At 37.3% G+C, this 17,697-nt stretch overlaps 1 protein-coding gene across 1 annotated transcript in view; it reads right to left on the bottom strand.

The window, feature by feature from the left end:
• Window positions 1-255: 255 nt before the first annotated feature.
• The window catches only part of LOC137390849 (probable ATP-dependent RNA helicase DHX37), a 39,179-nt gene continuing 21,737 nt past the window's right edge, over window positions 256-17,697 (bottom strand). The window contains exons 15-28 of the mRNA XM_068077167.1: window positions 16,718-16,918; window positions 16,447-16,571; window positions 13,057-13,219; window positions 12,858-12,915; window positions 12,565-12,743; window positions 11,718-11,780; window positions 11,415-11,571; window positions 11,198-11,318; window positions 9,814-9,877; window positions 7,395-7,512; window positions 2,194-2,331; window positions 1,924-2,092; window positions 1,059-1,156; window positions 256-578 (exon numbers count right to left, since the gene is read on the bottom strand). Of these exons, the coding sequence (XP_067933268.1) occupies window positions 478-578; window positions 1,059-1,156; window positions 1,924-2,092; window positions 2,194-2,331; window positions 7,395-7,512; window positions 9,814-9,877; window positions 11,198-11,318; window positions 11,415-11,571; window positions 11,718-11,780; window positions 12,565-12,743; window positions 12,858-12,915; window positions 13,057-13,219; window positions 16,447-16,571; window positions 16,718-16,918 (1,755 nt within the window). The 3' untranslated portion in view covers window positions 256-477. The remainder of the gene's footprint in view (window positions 579-1,058; window positions 1,157-1,923; window positions 2,093-2,193; window positions 2,332-7,394; window positions 7,513-9,813; window positions 9,878-11,197; window positions 11,319-11,414; window positions 11,572-11,717; window positions 11,781-12,564; window positions 12,744-12,857; window positions 12,916-13,056; window positions 13,220-16,446; window positions 16,572-16,717; window positions 16,919-17,697) is intronic.

Raw genomic sequence — 17,697 nt, forward strand, 5'->3', positions numbered from 1 at the left:
TAATGATAAACAAACAGGAGTTTCTGATATCAAGTCCAAAATATTAAAGGCACAACTAATTGTAATGACGCGTTCAATTGTAAACTCAATCGTTTGGAACAGGAAAAACAATCGTAGCCATAGCACAAGCACAAATATGAAACAGTTGAATTATTTTACATAGAAACTCGACAACATTGAGACGCCAGCATTCCTATCACACTTAACTGAATGAATGAATATGAAAATAGTAAACAAGATGCTCAAACGGAAAAGTGCAGGTTGTCATTTATTCTTATAACGTCATTGGAACAGGATTGGATGTATGCATAAAGCATATGGCAACAGATTTTACCAAACTCATAGTAGAAGAATTGCTATGCGGTGTTCTTTCTTGCTGTTAGAAATCACTTTCTCCAAATTATATAAAAATATGGAAATGACATATATTCATCATATAATCAATGTGATAACATGATATATAAAATATCAACTTGATCATGTTTCAGTCTCTACCGAATGTTTTAATGGAGGCCACATACTGGAGACAGTGCTGTGCTCTGAACTGGGCAGCCATTGCATTACTTCTTCTAGTAAAACTAAAATAAACAAATCACCTTGACAGAGCAAGAGAGGAGGAACATGAGACAGACCGGCAATACATCTATGACACAACTTTTTTGAACACATTAGGCAAGCTATTCTGCAAAACTATTGGTAACTAGCTTTTCCTGAGGTGAATGATATAGTTAAGAATATTTGTAGTCTCCGAACTTGGCGAGGAATAATATAACATAAGCAGATGGAAAATATTCATCGTTGATTTGTACGATTAAAAACAAACAACAACCTCAACCCTCAGGTATATAAACTATGTTGTTTTAAAAGGATAAACTAAACTAAAAGGCTCACAAACTATAAATACGACACCTTGAAATCTGTTTAGGAAAACATTAGTGACTACTGGTAGATGATAGCAAGTATGCTACACGATGCAGTTCCAAAAGACAACTCCAGTCGTAGTCAATAAGGAGTGTTGAACACTGAAGTTATTTTAAATGGTCATCATTGATACTCACAAGATGGGTCTGCAGCCCACTGAGCTTTCAAGGAATCACGAGTGCAAATCTTTTTTCCATACAATGCCTGTAGGATAGCCTCTGTTCTGGGTTGAAGCCTGTCAATCATGAAGTTCACAGGCTTCACATGCTGTAAACTATAATCCTAGTATGACCTTCACTGATGAGTCATATTAATATCATCTTCATTATTTCAAATATGGTTGGTCAATACAGTTTATTAAAAACTTTCAACATCATTTAGAAAATATTCAATGCAATTTTATTAGTCAAGCATTGGACTTTTTAGCAGCTTTGAAAACTTGATCTCTCGAAGAAAACCATTTATTCCTTCAATAATACCTCCTTTAAAAGAGGTTTTGATGAATGAAAAAGGTAATATTAAAAGGATTAGATGGCTATAAGCGATATCACATAATGTAACTTATATCACCGCCATCCATATTATTTGGTATAATAAAAATGGTAAATATTAAAAATAAAATTAATTATCATAAGAATTTTAGACATAAATAGCTTTAAGGACGAGTAGCTAACAATGTAAATCAATAGTTACAAACAACCAGAACAGATTAGCAATAAATTATCAACAGATTAGCAACAGATTAGCAGTAGATTAACAACCATAATTGCACTCAGTTGTTCGTGAATCACTTTATTGGAATAATTTTCTAGAGCTTTATGAAATTTGGTTACATATAATTTTGTTTGACTGCAAGGAAACCCATTTGTAATTATATCTTTGAACAAACAATGACTGCTGTATAGCATATAATCAAAACACGAGAACTCAGCAACAGCCACACACATAAACAGTGTATAGGATGCAAGTGACAGACAAGACTCTGCAGGTACTTGTACAAACCTTGCCCAAGACTTGAGCATTATAGAAGGAGATGCAAGATACTTGGCAACGAGTGGCTTCATTTTTTTCATAACGAGACCTTCTAGAATGGCCTTGGCAAACCACCGATACTTCTCTATCTTATTTGGGTATGGCATCTCAACCTTGGGCAGCATCCATGAGTGCGGGCCTGAGCAGTGAGCACACAACTTTATATAACGTGGCGTATAATGTTAGAGGTAAATAGCAAATCAGTTAGACGAATCAGATCATAAAGGACGAAAAACTTACCAAATGTCGAGGAAAGATGGCAGACTACTATCCCAGACGAGCCATCAAACCGAGGCTCTGGAGATTCAAGAGGCTCAGAGAATGTACATCTCGAGTCGGCGTACTTTGGTATCCACTCAGGTTCAATCGCAGTCACACCTGTTGAGTGGTAAGAAGATGGATAATAGGAAATAAAATGGATAATAGGAAATAAAATGTATCATAGACAAATCTATTAGACCCTATAATTGTAGAGGGTGAGAGGCTGTGTGATTATAGGAATAATCATGTAAGAAGGTTTAGAATGCTCAAGTATGAAATGATCTGAAAAAAGGAAAGAGGGTAGAGGCAAGAGTGGACACGCCATAATATTGTCCACACGTACTGATTGAGTTAATCATAAGTTAGGCATGCTGCCAATATGGAACAATAGAGTTAACCATGAAATTATTGTTCAAATATTATTATATCATAGTTTAGATAATGTTGGATTATGTTTTAGAGTTGTCTGCTCGTCTTTATTATTATTCAACTTATATTTTACCCACAATTCTATTTCTTCTTCCCTTGCTTGATTGTATCCTGATAATGGTGGCTGTATAATAAAAAGGACTTAACTATAAATCCCTTATAATCACGTATAAAACATTAGGTTATGGGCCCAGGAAGACTCTAATATCAAGCAAGCACCATGGATGATAAACTGTCTGTGGATAAACTTACTACGTCCAACTATTCTACCTGGAGATTCAAACTAAAACATTTGCTCATTGCAAAGGAACTTTATGAACATTGTGATGGTAGTATTGCAGAGCCAACGGAAGGTGCAGATGCTAAGAAAGCTTATATAAAACAATCACAGAGAGCTCTTAGTCATATTGTATTGGCGATCAGTGATGAATTCATATATTTGATCACCGAGTGTGAGACACCGAAAGCAGCGTGGGAGAAGCTACAGTCTCACTTCGAAAGAAACACACTAGCAAATCGGATATATCTAAAGAAACAATATTTCAGAGCTATCATGCGTGATGGTACACCTATAGAAAATCATCTAAAATATATGAAGGATATTGTAAACAAGCTCACGGCTATCAAAGCTCCGGTGAGTGAGAAAGATCAGGTAGTAACACTGTTGGGCAGTATGCCGAGTAGCTATGCAACTGTCGTCACAGCCTTAAAAGCGCAAAAGCCTGAAACCCTAACATTAGAATTTGTTCAAAACGCGTTACTCAATGAAGAGCAGAAACATGGCGTAAAAGCTGTCGAAATGATTTCTGGGGAAAGCGGCAAGTATGGAAAAACGACTTCAAATTCTGACACTGCCTTATATACCGTCGGAGATAACACGTATGAGAGAAAATGCTATAACTGCAATTCACCATATCACATGGTCAGAGATTGCACAGCGCAACAGAATAGTCGAGGTAACTACAATCGTGCTAATTACAATCGTGGAAACTATAGTCGCGGAAATTACAGTCGTAGTCAGGGCCGTAGTCGTGGTCAGGGCCGTGGTCAGGCGAATCAGCATGGAGCTAAATTTGTGACTGAATCCCAAGCAACTGAAATTCAAAGTGAGGAGAGTGCTTTTCTAGTAGGAGAAAATATAGCGGCAGCGAAAAAATGGCTCATTGACAGCGGGGCAACTCGTCACATGACTCCTGAAAACGGTGGTTTCAGTACATACACAAAGTTTGACCAGCCTGAGAAAGTTGCTATAGCGGACGGCAGAGTATTGGATGCCATAGGCTCAGGTAACATTATGATATCAGTGTCCGTTAGCCGGAAAGTGAAAAGAAAAGCCACTCTCCACGATGTACTTCATGTACCAGATTTAAAACAAAATCTATTCTCTGTACAGTCGGCCGCTAGTAAGGGTATGATAGTACAATTTGGCCACAGTAGATGTTGGGTTAAGAACAAACTCCACCAAATACATGCTATGGGAACGCTCGTTGGGAAACTTTACTATTTAGATCTGGAGTCGTCTGATCATAAAGCTAATCTAGCGTCGTCGTGTAACGATATATGGCATAAGAGACTCGCTCATATCAATCCTACCAGCATCGGACTTATGAACCGTAAACAGCTTGTTACAGGTGCCGATCTGTCTAACGTAAGTGTAGGTACCATATGTGACCCTTGTGTGAAAGGCAAAATGGCTCGAAAACCGTTTATAGCTAGAGATGGTATTAAATCTACTAGAGTGCTAGAACTAGTTCATAGCGATGTATGTGGTCCAATGCAGAATAAATCAATTGGTGGCAGTAGATATTTTGTGAGTTTTATTGATGATTTTAGTAGATTTTCGTATGTGTATTTTATCAATGAGAAATTGGATGTATTTTCAGTATTTAAAGAGTTTGAAGCCTTAGTGACCAACCAAACCGGCCAGCCAATCAGAACCCTTCGAACTGACGGTGGAGGGGAATACGTATCAAGCGAATTTGAAGAATACCTGCGCTCTCAAGGTATTCAGCATCAACTAGCCGTTAGATATTCACAACAGCAAAACGGTGTAGCAGAACGGTATAATCGCACTGTATGTGAATTAGCCCGCGCGTTAGTAATCAACGCCGCATTACCGAAACATTTCTGGGCTGAGGCCATTTCAACAGCTGTTTATGTTAGGAATCGTGCCCCCACTACTGCTCACCATGAGCCCACAACTCCATACCAGCAATGGTACAACTGTAAACCAGATATTAGTAATCTAAGGGTGTTTGGTTCTTTAGCCTATGCTCATGTACCAAGTGAGCTCCGTCAGAAACTGGATGATAAAGCAGAGACAATGATGTTTGTTGGCTATAGCCTTAGATCGAAAGGCTATCGTTTATATAATCCTTCTACTAAGAAAGTCGTAGTACGCCGAGATGTCGTGATAGATGAAAATAGGTTAGGGTTACCAGAGTCCGAGACTAACCAATGTGAGGATGAAGACAACTCCGAAAAGCTGACAGTTGAATTACCAGAACCTGAAAATCACTCAGCAGTTACACGAAAATCACAGCGAAACCCCAATCCTATTGTAAGATTCGGGGTTGATGAGTATGTCAATCATGTAGCTTGCCTCACCAGCAATATAACCGAACCGCTAACAAAGTCAGAGGCTATGTCTAGTCCCCAATCGAAGCAACGGATGAACGCTGCCTCCGAAGAATACACCGCATTAATCGATAATCAAACCTGGACATTAGTAAATCTACCGGCTGGTCGTAAAGCCATTGGTAGTAAGTGGGTGTTCAAAACCAAGTGCAAACCCGATGGAAGCGTGGACAGATTCAAAGCTAGATTAGTAGCCAAAGGGTATAGTCAAAAACAAGGAATAGATTACGATGAAACATTTGCACCAGTAGTGCATCGGTCATCACTTCGAGCGCTTCTATCATATGGCACGGATAGAGGCATGTTGATACATCAAATGGACGTAGTAACAGCTTTTCTCAATGGTAAAGTTTCCGAGGAATTATTTATGACACAACCTGATGGATTTGTATCGCCTGGAAATGAAGAGTTGGTATGCAAATTGAATCGCTCTCTATATGGCCTAAAGCAATCATCACGATGTTGGAATCTAGTCCTCGATGAGTATCTGCGGCAGCTTGGCTTCTCTCCTTCGAGCGTTGAACAATGTGTCTATGTACGTAACGACCATGGCGATCAAACGATATTAGCGGTCTATGTAGATGATATCGTAATCGTAAGTGACACTGATCAATCAATGAAAATAATCAAAGAATCGTTAGGTTCAAAGTTTCAGATGAAAGACCTAGGGCAACTGCAATTTTGTCTAGGTATAAACGCGGAATTCACAGACACCTCAGTGAAGCTGCACCAGAAACATTATATTCAGCAGATTCTTGAGAAGTATGATATGTCCGACTGCAAAAGTGTAGCAACCCCGTTCGCTACAGATATACAACTAGTGAAGGATGACGGCAGTAAATCTGTAGATCACACTCTATATCAATCGATTGTAGGCAGCCTTCTCTACGCATCTACAGCTACACGACCAGACATCGCACATTCTGTGGGAGTGTTGTCGAAATTCAATTCCATGCCGACCCAAACGCACCTCACTGCCGCAAAGCGCGTTCTCAGATAGTTAAAAGGCACCATGGACTATGGGATTACATTCAACAAAACTGACACACAACCCGTTGGTTATTCAGATGCTAACTGGGCTGAGAACGACGAATCTAGACACTCGATATCCGGAAATGTTTTTATGTCTAGCAGTGGGCCAATCAGCTGGTTCAGTAAACGCCAATCGACAATCTCTCTGTCTTCAACAGAAGCCGAGTATATCGCAGCTTTCGAAGCTGCAAAAGAGGCAGCCTGGCTACGGCAATTATTCGTTGACATTACTCGAGAGACATTACCACCAATAGTACTCTGCATAGACAACCAATCGGCCATCAGCATAGCAAACAACACTAACGTTAGTAAGCGCAGCAAGCATATGGATATAAAATATCATTATATTCGACAAGAAGTCCAAAACCACAATATAGTCACAGAATATTGTCCAACTGATGATATGATAGCTGATATCTTCACCAAACCCCTACCTAAAATTCGTTTCGAGAAACTTCGTGTTATGTTAAATGTGGGATAGACGCCTGGCTGGCCGGTAACTAGGAACATTATTATTACAGGGTGTACGCTTCGTATTTGCATACATTATTTTGTTGTGAAATTATCAAAACTATGTGGGAGTGTTCAAATATTATTATATCATAGTAGTTTAGATAATGGTGGATTATGTTTTAGAGTTGTCTGCTCGTCTTTATTATTATTCAACTTATATTTTACCCACAATTCTATTTCTTCTTCCCTTGCTTGATTGTATCCTGATAATGGTGGCTGTATAATAAAAAGGACTTAACTATAAATCCCTTATAATCACGTATAAAACATTAATTATCCCAAGCAATGAATTGGTACTGTTACATTGCAGTGCAGTAACACCATATTGGTTGGTAATTATTTCAGCTTCACTAGCAGTTAGCAGTCATTTGAGCACTTTATCAAAAAGTAATAAAATGATATAATCAGAATTGAAAAAGACTAGATATTATTGAATACATTAATAACTCGTAATACAAGTCAATAATTTCTACTATATCTATTATTGAATTTTTATATCTATTAAATGTGTATTAGTCTTATTAAAATGATTGACTCCTAATGAATATCTTATTACGAATTCCACTGACCTCTAAGATAGATTTTGTTGTTAGCATCCACTATGTCCTGGTAGATGATGTATTCACAGTGTTTCTTATTTAGTACAGAGTTTGGATGGATGTAGCAGTAGTCATCAATAAGAGTGCACTGCAACACACAGAATGTCCTCAACGACTGCTAGCACTGCTCGGCTCTTGTCACAGAACATCAAACCGAAGCCTCCAAGTGCGCATATCTCAACATAAGCAACCTAAGTTTCCATTGAGTAGCCACACGACTACTAACTGAACTACATTCTCAACATATCAACAATATGGGTGTGACACATGAGTAAAAGTTGCAACTACTAATCTGCCCTGTGCTGACATAACCCTATATCTCCGGAATGTTAAATTGTTCTGCAGAGACGATTTAAGAGCGCTTGTTGTCTAGCCTTACCATATGAATATGATAAAAAAAAATTTCTTTCACAATGTTTGTATGGTTATCTCAAATATAATTATCAATTGAAATTTTGATTCGAGTTAAACAATGAGATGAACAATGGGATAATTGGTTTAGTGAGCTAATATTGTCATTTGTTGACTAAAATTATGCAGACAAAACCCTTTACCTAGAGATATAGGGCTTGGTCTGCATTTTATCACCTGCAATAATCCACATATTAGCATGTACGTTTGAACAAATATGTATTGAATTATTGATATATGGTTTGGAATAGAGAAACATTGCATAACACATATGGAGATCAGTCAAATATAATCATTATACCACACCAATTATAAAACCTCGGTAACGCTATATAATAATTGAAGGATCACTTGCTTAACATATAGTTATATGGGTCTACTCAAAGTCTGTGACCAAGACTACAGCATTGCTGACTACCAAATTATTCCAAAATCGGTGACGGCTCGGTGGCATATGTTTCTCAACCAGGTTCTTGACCAGTCCCTGTTTCTTCTGCTTGCTTACTCCCCAATGTGCTGACTGCATCAGTCCTCGGTCAGCCGAAGGTTTATACCGTGACTTTAGAAAGTCGAACTCCAGCCATGGAGTGTCATTTTCATGATTAAGTTTGTAAGAGAAGTTTCTGCTTCCTCTTACAAACTTTATCACATTAACTTCACTGAGCATTGGACGGCCAGCTGTTTGCAGCTTAGTTTGCGATTGGTGGCTCTTGTAGTTAACAAACTGAGTAACCTCAGGCACTGTAACCTTAACTGAGACTGCTGCCACACACTTTGTGAAGTCATCAAAGTCGTAAACATTTACAGCCTTCTTCAATATCATGCTGCCTCTTTGCCTCATCTGTCCTCCTACACTTTGGTGAGGTGCTAATATCATTTTGGTTTCCTAAAACGTAAACCATAAATTAATTATTGTCACTGGAATATACTAAAATATGACAAGATAAATATGCTATATCATATTAATATAGGAACAAGTTTATTGCACAAAATTTACTCCTGGTGGATGGATCGCAATGATGAAATAGGCATACCTGCTGCTGCTGGAGCTCCGATATCAAGTGGTCCGGCTTCTCCATCCATTTGGATATGAGGAAATATAAATTAAAAGTAGTACTTAGCTGTAAAGTTGAATATATCTGTGAGTTGTAAAGTTGAATATATCTGTGAACTCTTGCTGTTGAATGACTAGCGCTCATTGGTGAAATTAGTCTGCCAGCAAAACTTATATCACGCAACTTCAGACAGTGTGATAGGATTCCATGAACTCAGAATATATTACCATTCTGCAAATCCTATATATGAAGCCTCACAGTCTAGTCATTAACAACAAGGCAAACTTTTAGCGACAAAAATTGCAAAAAATTGATGGCATAATGTTGTTGATTGTCTTTGTCTGCAGGTTGGACATCAATTGAATAGCATATTATGCAGACAAAACCCTGTATTAGCTGATATAGGGTTATGTCCGCAGTTTATATTTTATTAGTGGGAGATATAGGGTTTATGAAGTGTAAAAAATGGCTTTCCCGTGGAAATTTTTGAGAAATTTTTTTTCCAGCTTACATTGAGCAAGGAAAATGAGTTTGAGACTAAAAAATCAATTTTGAAAAATTGAAGAGATATAGGGTTATGTCAACATAGGGCAGTAATAGTAAATTATATAATCAGCCTCACTGAAAACTGACTCTATTTGTGAAGAGTAACAATGTTCCTAGTATTTCTACTAAACTTCCTTTGAGCAAATAAATAATATGATTTTTAACTGCAATGAAAACAACTAATATGACAATTTTATTCGCTAAAATTACATGGTCAAATCAACTTTGAATTTTATCGATGTCAGTCAGGACCGTGTAGAACACGACCCCACCCGCTTGATTTTTAAACCTTACAGCTCTGAAAGCATTGATCTATTGTTGGGAAGGATAAATAAACACTAGAGCTTTTTATGACTCAACTAGAAGCGTAGACCTACCTGGTAAGAGTTTCTCATACGTTTCTTAACATCTGGCTCTGCATCATTCGCTACTACATTTAATCTGTAAATATACGTATTAAAGGATACTATATGAAAAGACAATCATCTATATAATATACACCTGCTAGACTGATTAGATGTAGCCCTGAATACTCAGGGCTACAGTCACTTCTATCTGATCGATCAGTTTAGAACAAAACAATATATATTTGGTATTTCCTAAGCGTGGTGAGTGTCTCATTTTGGTTTTGTATACAGCCAACAGATTGCTTCAACTTTCAAATTTTCAACATAAAACGTGAAATTTGAGCAAATTTTTGTCTCAGTGTAAAAAGTAATTTCCAGCATACAACGACCACAGTTGTAGACCAATACACACATGTACGTATGCAGTTCTCAGTTAGAAAGTTTGGCTCTACGGTGCTCGAATAATATTAAACCGTGCTTCACACCTTTAGTAGTTTAATGTTTCACATTGACAGATCCCAACAACGCTAGCGCAAGTGATAATAGTGGTGAAAAAAGGAAGAAGTAGTGAGAAAACAAGCTTGCCTTAAAATTACAACAAGAAACTGTGTTAGAAGTATGTTTTAAAAACTTTACTAAGCCATCTGATAGTGAAAATGTGAAGGAGAATGAAAATGACACAAATATAACAAAGCCTGAAATGAGTAACAGTGTAGAAACTGAATGTAACAATTACAACAAGGAAATATGCAAAATATTATTAAAGAGCCTCTAGCTAAGTTCATAACATCTGAGTTTAACTAACTACGCATATCTACTGCCAATTCCATTTCCTGAATCATAAAGTTCCACCTTAATTGAACTGTCTCTAATGTCAGATACCGAGTTGTTTCACTTTGCAGAGACTCTAAGAAAGGTCTCTGCAAACAACCGATACTTTGCTAGCTTGTTAAAACAAAAACATTCTTTGACAACAACAAAATTTTGTTATTGTTTATAGTACATTATTTATTTAGCTTCTTATATAAAATATTTCTTCTACATAGTCCTATATAATACATTTATGTTAATGCTACCCATATTTACCTGACGCATTAACAGTTAATTTTTTTGGGGGCTATGGAACAAAAAGAATGATAAAGAATATATTCTTATAACAATGGGCACTCCGCAGATAGCGTAACAAATTCAACTCATATATGACACGTCTTCACCAGTACATCTTGCAACAAAAGGGTATGTTAAATGTTATTGTATATAAAGCTCTCTGATATCAAGTAAAGACTCTATCATGGTTCTTTCTCATTACTCAACTAATCTAAAGTGCAAGCGTGTTTACATAGGAGAAGTTATCACCCCTCTCCGCAGGATACAGTTGTCTTTTAATAAATTGAGATGAAGTTGAATGACTCACCTAGCGATATGGTCACTGAGACCCACCAGCATCATCTGCCTGATAAGTTTCACCTGCTTCTCAGTTGGTGGTTTCATTTTGGGATCTACCGAGACTCTAGCGCTAGGTATGACCGAATTCACTAAAACCGTACACAACTCTCCTTTATCTAGATCACGGAAGAATGACAAGGATTTTTGCAGCAGGGGAGAAGCGAACAGCAGTCAAATAAACATACCTATATTTGTTAGCTGCACTCTCAATTTTCGAATTTCTAAGATAGCTTTGTATCTAATGCCGAGCTGGTCACAGTAGGAAGGGCTGCAGCCTGCATACTCAACCGTACCAACAGCCTTCAGCAAAACCATTAGGTCCCCTAGTAACAGCGACTCTCCCTAGCAACACGAAAACAATACTGGTCAGATTGGATGGCAACCTTGGATGCGAATAGGAACAAATTTCAAGGAGAAGCGTGTAAGCTAGGAGCGGTCATGCCTCCCCTCGCCTCACGCGCAATATCATCATATAGTTAGCTACTCACTTTTCCTGCCCATTGCAGCTTCTGTTTTTGAAGTTGCTGAGCGAAACCAGGAGTGTTTTCACTCTACAATCAGAGACAGAGAGTAAAACTTTGACAATATATCAACATACTGTGTCAAACTCCATCACTGGCAGCATTCATCAAATTGATGAAGATAATAAACATGATTGACAGTCTACTAGGCGTCACAGAGAAAGAAACCAGAAAGCAAAATAAAATTTGTCCAGCAAGGGGTCACGTGATTGACAGGTTAATAACAAGTGCCAAACAAGAAACCATCAGCAGGTGGCACCCATGTTAGTCACAACCCACCAAGTCCGCTACGATTAATAATTAGTTCGCCCATCTTGCAACTATTTTTTATATGCAGAGTTGCACAGTTTCCAGATAATCTATTAGCCGTTACCCTAACAATATAGGAGAAAGGTACTGCAGACATGATGCCTCTAAAAGCTGTTAATACACTTGACCTGTACATATGCAGGTGTGTTGTTAATACATTTCACCTGTACATATGCAGGTTTGTTATTAATACACTTCACCTGTACATATGCAGGCGTGTTGTTGATACATTTCACATTTACATATGCAGGTGTGTTATTAATGTACTTCACCTATACATATGCAGGTATGCTGTTAATACACTTCACCTGTACATATGCAGGCATGCAGTTAATACACTTCAAATGTACCTATGCAGACATGCAGTTAATACACTTCACCTGTATATATGCAGACGTGCAGTTAATACACTTCACCTGTACATATACAGACGTGCAGTTAATACACTTCACATGTATATATACAGATTTTATTGGTAATCTACTGTGTAAAAAGTGAAACTTGCCTCGCTTAGACTGCCTTCCATGAAAAGTTCTTGAACTGAGCAAGCAGCCACTAAAGCTATGACATACTTTAGTAAGCCCTTTTGGTGAGCCATTGAAAGAATTCTGGCATATCTCGGGGCTACAGGAAATAAGGACATAACCTTTCCAAGTGAGGTGATACGAGTAGCTGGATGTTGACCTGTCAACAATAAATATGTAAGCATGAGAGTTGTCTCTTCTTCCTAAGTTATATCTACATGTATAAAGAGCTCTCATGAGAACACAACAACTGACAGCGAATATTTGTACTAACCTTTTATTTTCTTAGTAGTCTCTACAGCACCGAGCTTAATGAGGAGATTATGTGCAGACTGTAAAAGACAACAGGTAATCACTGGTTAGAGCTCATGCCTGAAAATATCAGCTGAATGTGACACAAAGTCAGCAATGACACCTAGAGTCAGCAATGACAACAAGAGTAATACATATTGTTTAATAAAATGGTTGATCACCAGTAAGCTCTCGTGAGATGGGGGTGTAGGAAATGGAAAGTTGACAACCCTTTCTATACCCATGGCATTCATCAAGAGCACGAGGTCATCAACTGGCCTGCTCACTATCTCTGGCTCTGAGAACTTGTCAAACTCGTTGTTGAACACGCTGGACGAGTAGAGCCTGTCAGCAATAAAGGGGAAACAACTGCCAGTAACGTCAACAAGATAACCTTAAAGGTTTACTCGCAACAAAATTCACATTAGTTATTTGATATCAAAAGCTTCACCATGTCTTACTCTGCTGTGTAGTAGGTGCATAATATGTGGAAGTGTGATTACAAGCTCTTAAAAGCTCAAAAACGAACAGTTAATCGCAGCCATCACGAAAATGCCGTAATTTGGAATCTCTTTATTTCGATGACGTTCTCAAATATTTTGGTAATTGTTTTGACGCGCGATGTTATCACATGAATTAAAAGGCAAATAAAAGGCTCAATATAAAACGTCTCGTAGCACTAGTTTATGAGAAACACTTCGGGTTTTACCGAAAAGCCTGTATCAAATATACGTGTAGATGCTCACTACTTTACAGTTTCATTTCGGCTTGGTCTAATCGTCTAGTTGTAATCTGATCATGTGACCCACACTTCCTGCCATACAGTGCTGATAATTTCTGCAGCAATTTTCGACTATCACAGGTGATCAACAGGCTCATCATGTTTATCAGAGGATGATATGCACTCCTCTGAGCTAAGGTTAAAAAATTAAACAAATTTTTACGGTAGGTTTTGAGATATCAGTGCTCAAAGTGACAGCATTACGATGATGATGAAATAGACACGTAACGATAATAGACATGGTTTTATTGAATGCGTGAAGTATATTTGTAAAAACATTTCGACAAATGAGGTTGCATGAAAGGGTAAACAGAAGCCATCGTGTTCATCTACGTCCCATTTGAGCCATTTTGAAAAGGTATCTACGGCGTTTTCGTGATGGCTGCGGTGAACTGTTCCTTTTTGAGCTTTTAAGAGCTTGTAATCACATTTTCACATATTTTACACCTACAACACAGCAGGGTAAGACACGGTGAATCTTTTGGTACTAAATAACTGTTATGTGAATTTTGTTGCAAGTAAACCTTTAAAGCCACTGGAGTATTCTCTATTTTTTTTCACATTATCATCCAATAAATATTTAATTATGCTAAAACTCTTTTGAAATAGATAATATATCTACAGTATATATAAATCTCAGTTTTTATTTATCTTTTGTTTTCATCCCTGTGTCCAGTTGTATCGATTAAAATTTAGCAATGAAAAACGCATATCGCGCTAGATTTAACCTCACAACAATTACAATTGTAAGTTTGCAAGCATGAGCACCTAACCACAAGGCTAAGCCGTTCTTATTAGTCTTAACTATTTTATCTACGGTATCCTTAGCGCGATTGCAGGTTACAAGCTATAGGGGCCCTTTTTATATATATGCCCTTTTTATTGTTAATTAACATTACCTTTCGCATTTGTATTTCTTTTTATTTCCAAATTCGCTACCTATTTGTGCAATTTCCAAATGTGATGTTTCAATTTTAAATGTCGCATTACCAGCTTCATGTTCTGGTTCTCCCTTATGGCTATCGCTATAAAAAATAAAATTTAAACCCTTGCACGAAAGTTGTATTGTCTCAAGTAGGAATTGCATCTAAATTCTCTATTCGTTCGGTCAGACAAAGTATCAGACAAAAAACAGTCCGATATCTCATTTTTGAGATACCCAGTATCGAGGGGTACCAGTATCGGCATATTCAATGTTTTGATGGATAGATTCTGTTACAACGATAACCTGTTTATACACACACTTCTATGTGCATTACATTAATTCAACATCTTCATGATTTTTAATTTATTTTCTCAGTTCATAATAACTATACTAATATCAAATCATTTTTCATTGTAAACATTGTATTAAAACAGACTATCTTATCATTACTCATTATTTATTTCACGTTTAAACACTTTTACAGTTGTTTTGCTTTTCTCTTCATTTTTTTGAACTGCACAAAACCTTTTCTCATGATATAAAGTTTAAAAGTTAGAATGGCAAATGTTGTATTTGTTAAATAAAAATCAATTTTCTGTCCAAAGGTTTTTTTATTACCCGATCATTCTTCTAGTATATATATACTAGCTGTGCTCCCGGCGTTGCCAGGGTATTAAAAATCAGCTTATACACAATGAGAGGTAATGAGAGTTGCCTGCCATTTGCTATTAACCTGGCACATTTCCGATGGATAATTTGAGTAAGCTTACTAATAAGAGCTACCAGGTTCTCGTGATGTTATGCCATCACCCTGCATAGTAATGGAAAGCCGTTGCGTACTTGCTCCTAAGAAGTTATACCACCTAAGAAGTTATCAAGCTTGTGTGGCCAAATTAGTAAGGCGGTGGACTGGTGAACGGGATGGTCCGAGATCAAATCTTCAGCAAAGCAGATTCTTTATTCCAAGATTTTGATAGCTATACCTGAACACGCATACGTGCATACACACAAACTTTTAAAAATATAAATACAGTCAAACATGGATAACTCGAACTTCAGGGACCGAGCAAAACTGTTCGAGTTATCAGAGTGTTCAAGTTATCAGAGCACTGTCACAAGTCCATGTATTTATTTATTTATTAGTAGATACATGTACATATACAAACTATAATATAAATCAAAAGCATAAATGGCTTGTTTCAAATTAAATGCTTTTAATGTAAAGTTTAAAACTCTTTTATCAAAAAGTATAGAGACTTTTCTATCACTTGAGATTGGTTTGTTGTTTGAGGTGATGTTATTGCCAGGACGTTTTTTAGATTAAAATTGGCAAAACTCGATCGTTGCTGAAATGCTCAGAAAAAAATACATCTTTTTCTTTTGAGCGTTTTAACCAAGATCAATTTTGCCGATTTTTCTTGAAGTTTATGCGAAGTTACCTCACTTTTCCTCGCTTTCGAAGGGTCATCGCTAAGCGGATGTTTGGTCAAATCAAATTTCACCAAACCTTTAGAAAAGTCGTTGACAAAAATATTTTGCCGATGGTAGTAATAACGACGCCTATGAATCATGAAAAGTTGAGGTTTTCCTCTATGGCTTGGGATAAAGTGATTTTCTAAAGCGATAACAACCGTCTCGGTAGCCGTTGGGCAAAAAACTGTTCGAGTTAACAGAGTTGAGGTCGAGTTATTTAAAGCAATTTATCATTGCGTGGGAACGGACCGGAAAAACCGTTCGAGTTAACCATGTGTTCGAGCTATCCGAGGACGAGTTATCCATGTTTGACTGTATATTGAAACAATACTGCTGAAGTTCAGCCAATGACTCTAAGTAATGTTGCAAGAGTTAGATAAATCTCAGACAAACCTGTAACAATGACCAGGGCCGGTACGGCCAGCCCTTCCAGCTCTCTGATTGGCTGAAGCTTGTGATGTAAAGGTTACCCTAAATGTTGATACGCCTGTCACTTTATCATAGAACTTGTTCTTTGTCTATAAAACAGAACAACTGAGCTATGCAGAGCAATCTATTTGCGACTAAATTTGTAAAGATAGAGAACATGAAAGACACACTTTGGAAATAAAGGCAGCCGGAACAGAACCATATTCGTGGCAAAGTATACGAGTGCCAGACTTACCCTGCCACAGTCAATGACATATTTAATGTTGGGAATGGTGAGAGATGTCTCAGCTACATTTGTTGATATCACACAAAGTCTACAACCTTCAGGCGGCGCTTCAAATACCTGAGCCTGCTTTTTAGGATTGAGTAGAGAATAGAGAGGAAGTACGTGAAGGGGCAGTAGAGAGTCCGCTCTCTTTTGCTCATAGTCAAAGACCTACAACCAAGAGGAAACAACTCACCGATATACATAATGTTTTAACACTTTCAAGTCTAATCTTGTATACACAAGCAGGTACCCTGATTCTAGACAGTATTGACAACTTTCAATCTACTGTGAATGTACTTAGAATAGCACATGTTGACTGAATTTCATATTGAAGCTCCAAGCTTGTAAAACTCAACAGAAAGAAACAGAAATAGAATATAGCAAATGACTTTTTTATACTCTTTTCAGAGATGTGAGGCTTTAGAAGTAACTGAAGAAACAGAATAGTTGACGTAAAGCAAGCCTAATAGAGTGTGTATATTTTTATGATTAGAAAAAAGAACTAGTCTTAGCGTAAAGATCTTGTTACTGAAGAGAAAAAGGTTTTTAGTTTGCTTTCAGCTAGTTTGCCTATTTTTCATCGTCATTACTAAGAATTTCGACCGGTATATCCTTAAAAACTAATGTTCTGTCAGTAGCCATTTATCATTTCTTTTCGGTTAGAAGTGCCTGCGGTATTTTTCCAATTTCTCCACAACTAATCGGCCAAACAATTTAAAACTTCTGAATTATGCTGACAGTAGATGACCCATAAAGCGATAAATGTTTGGTAATGTTATGTAAACTGGAAGTACAAAAAAAAAACTAATGTTCCAACGGCAGCCATTTTTCCTTTCTCGGTCTGATGAAAGTGTTCGCCTTATTTTGGCAATATCTCAAGAAATAGTAATTCAATCGACTTGAAACTTTAGAATTACCCTGAAAACAAACAGCACAAAGTTATTAAA

This window comes from Watersipora subatra, chromosome 3, assembly GCF_963576615.1.
Source record: "Watersipora subatra chromosome 3, tzWatSuba1.1, whole genome shotgun sequence".
NCBI lineage: Eukaryota > Metazoa > Bryozoa > Gymnolaemata > Cheilostomatida > Watersiporidae > Watersipora > Watersipora subatra.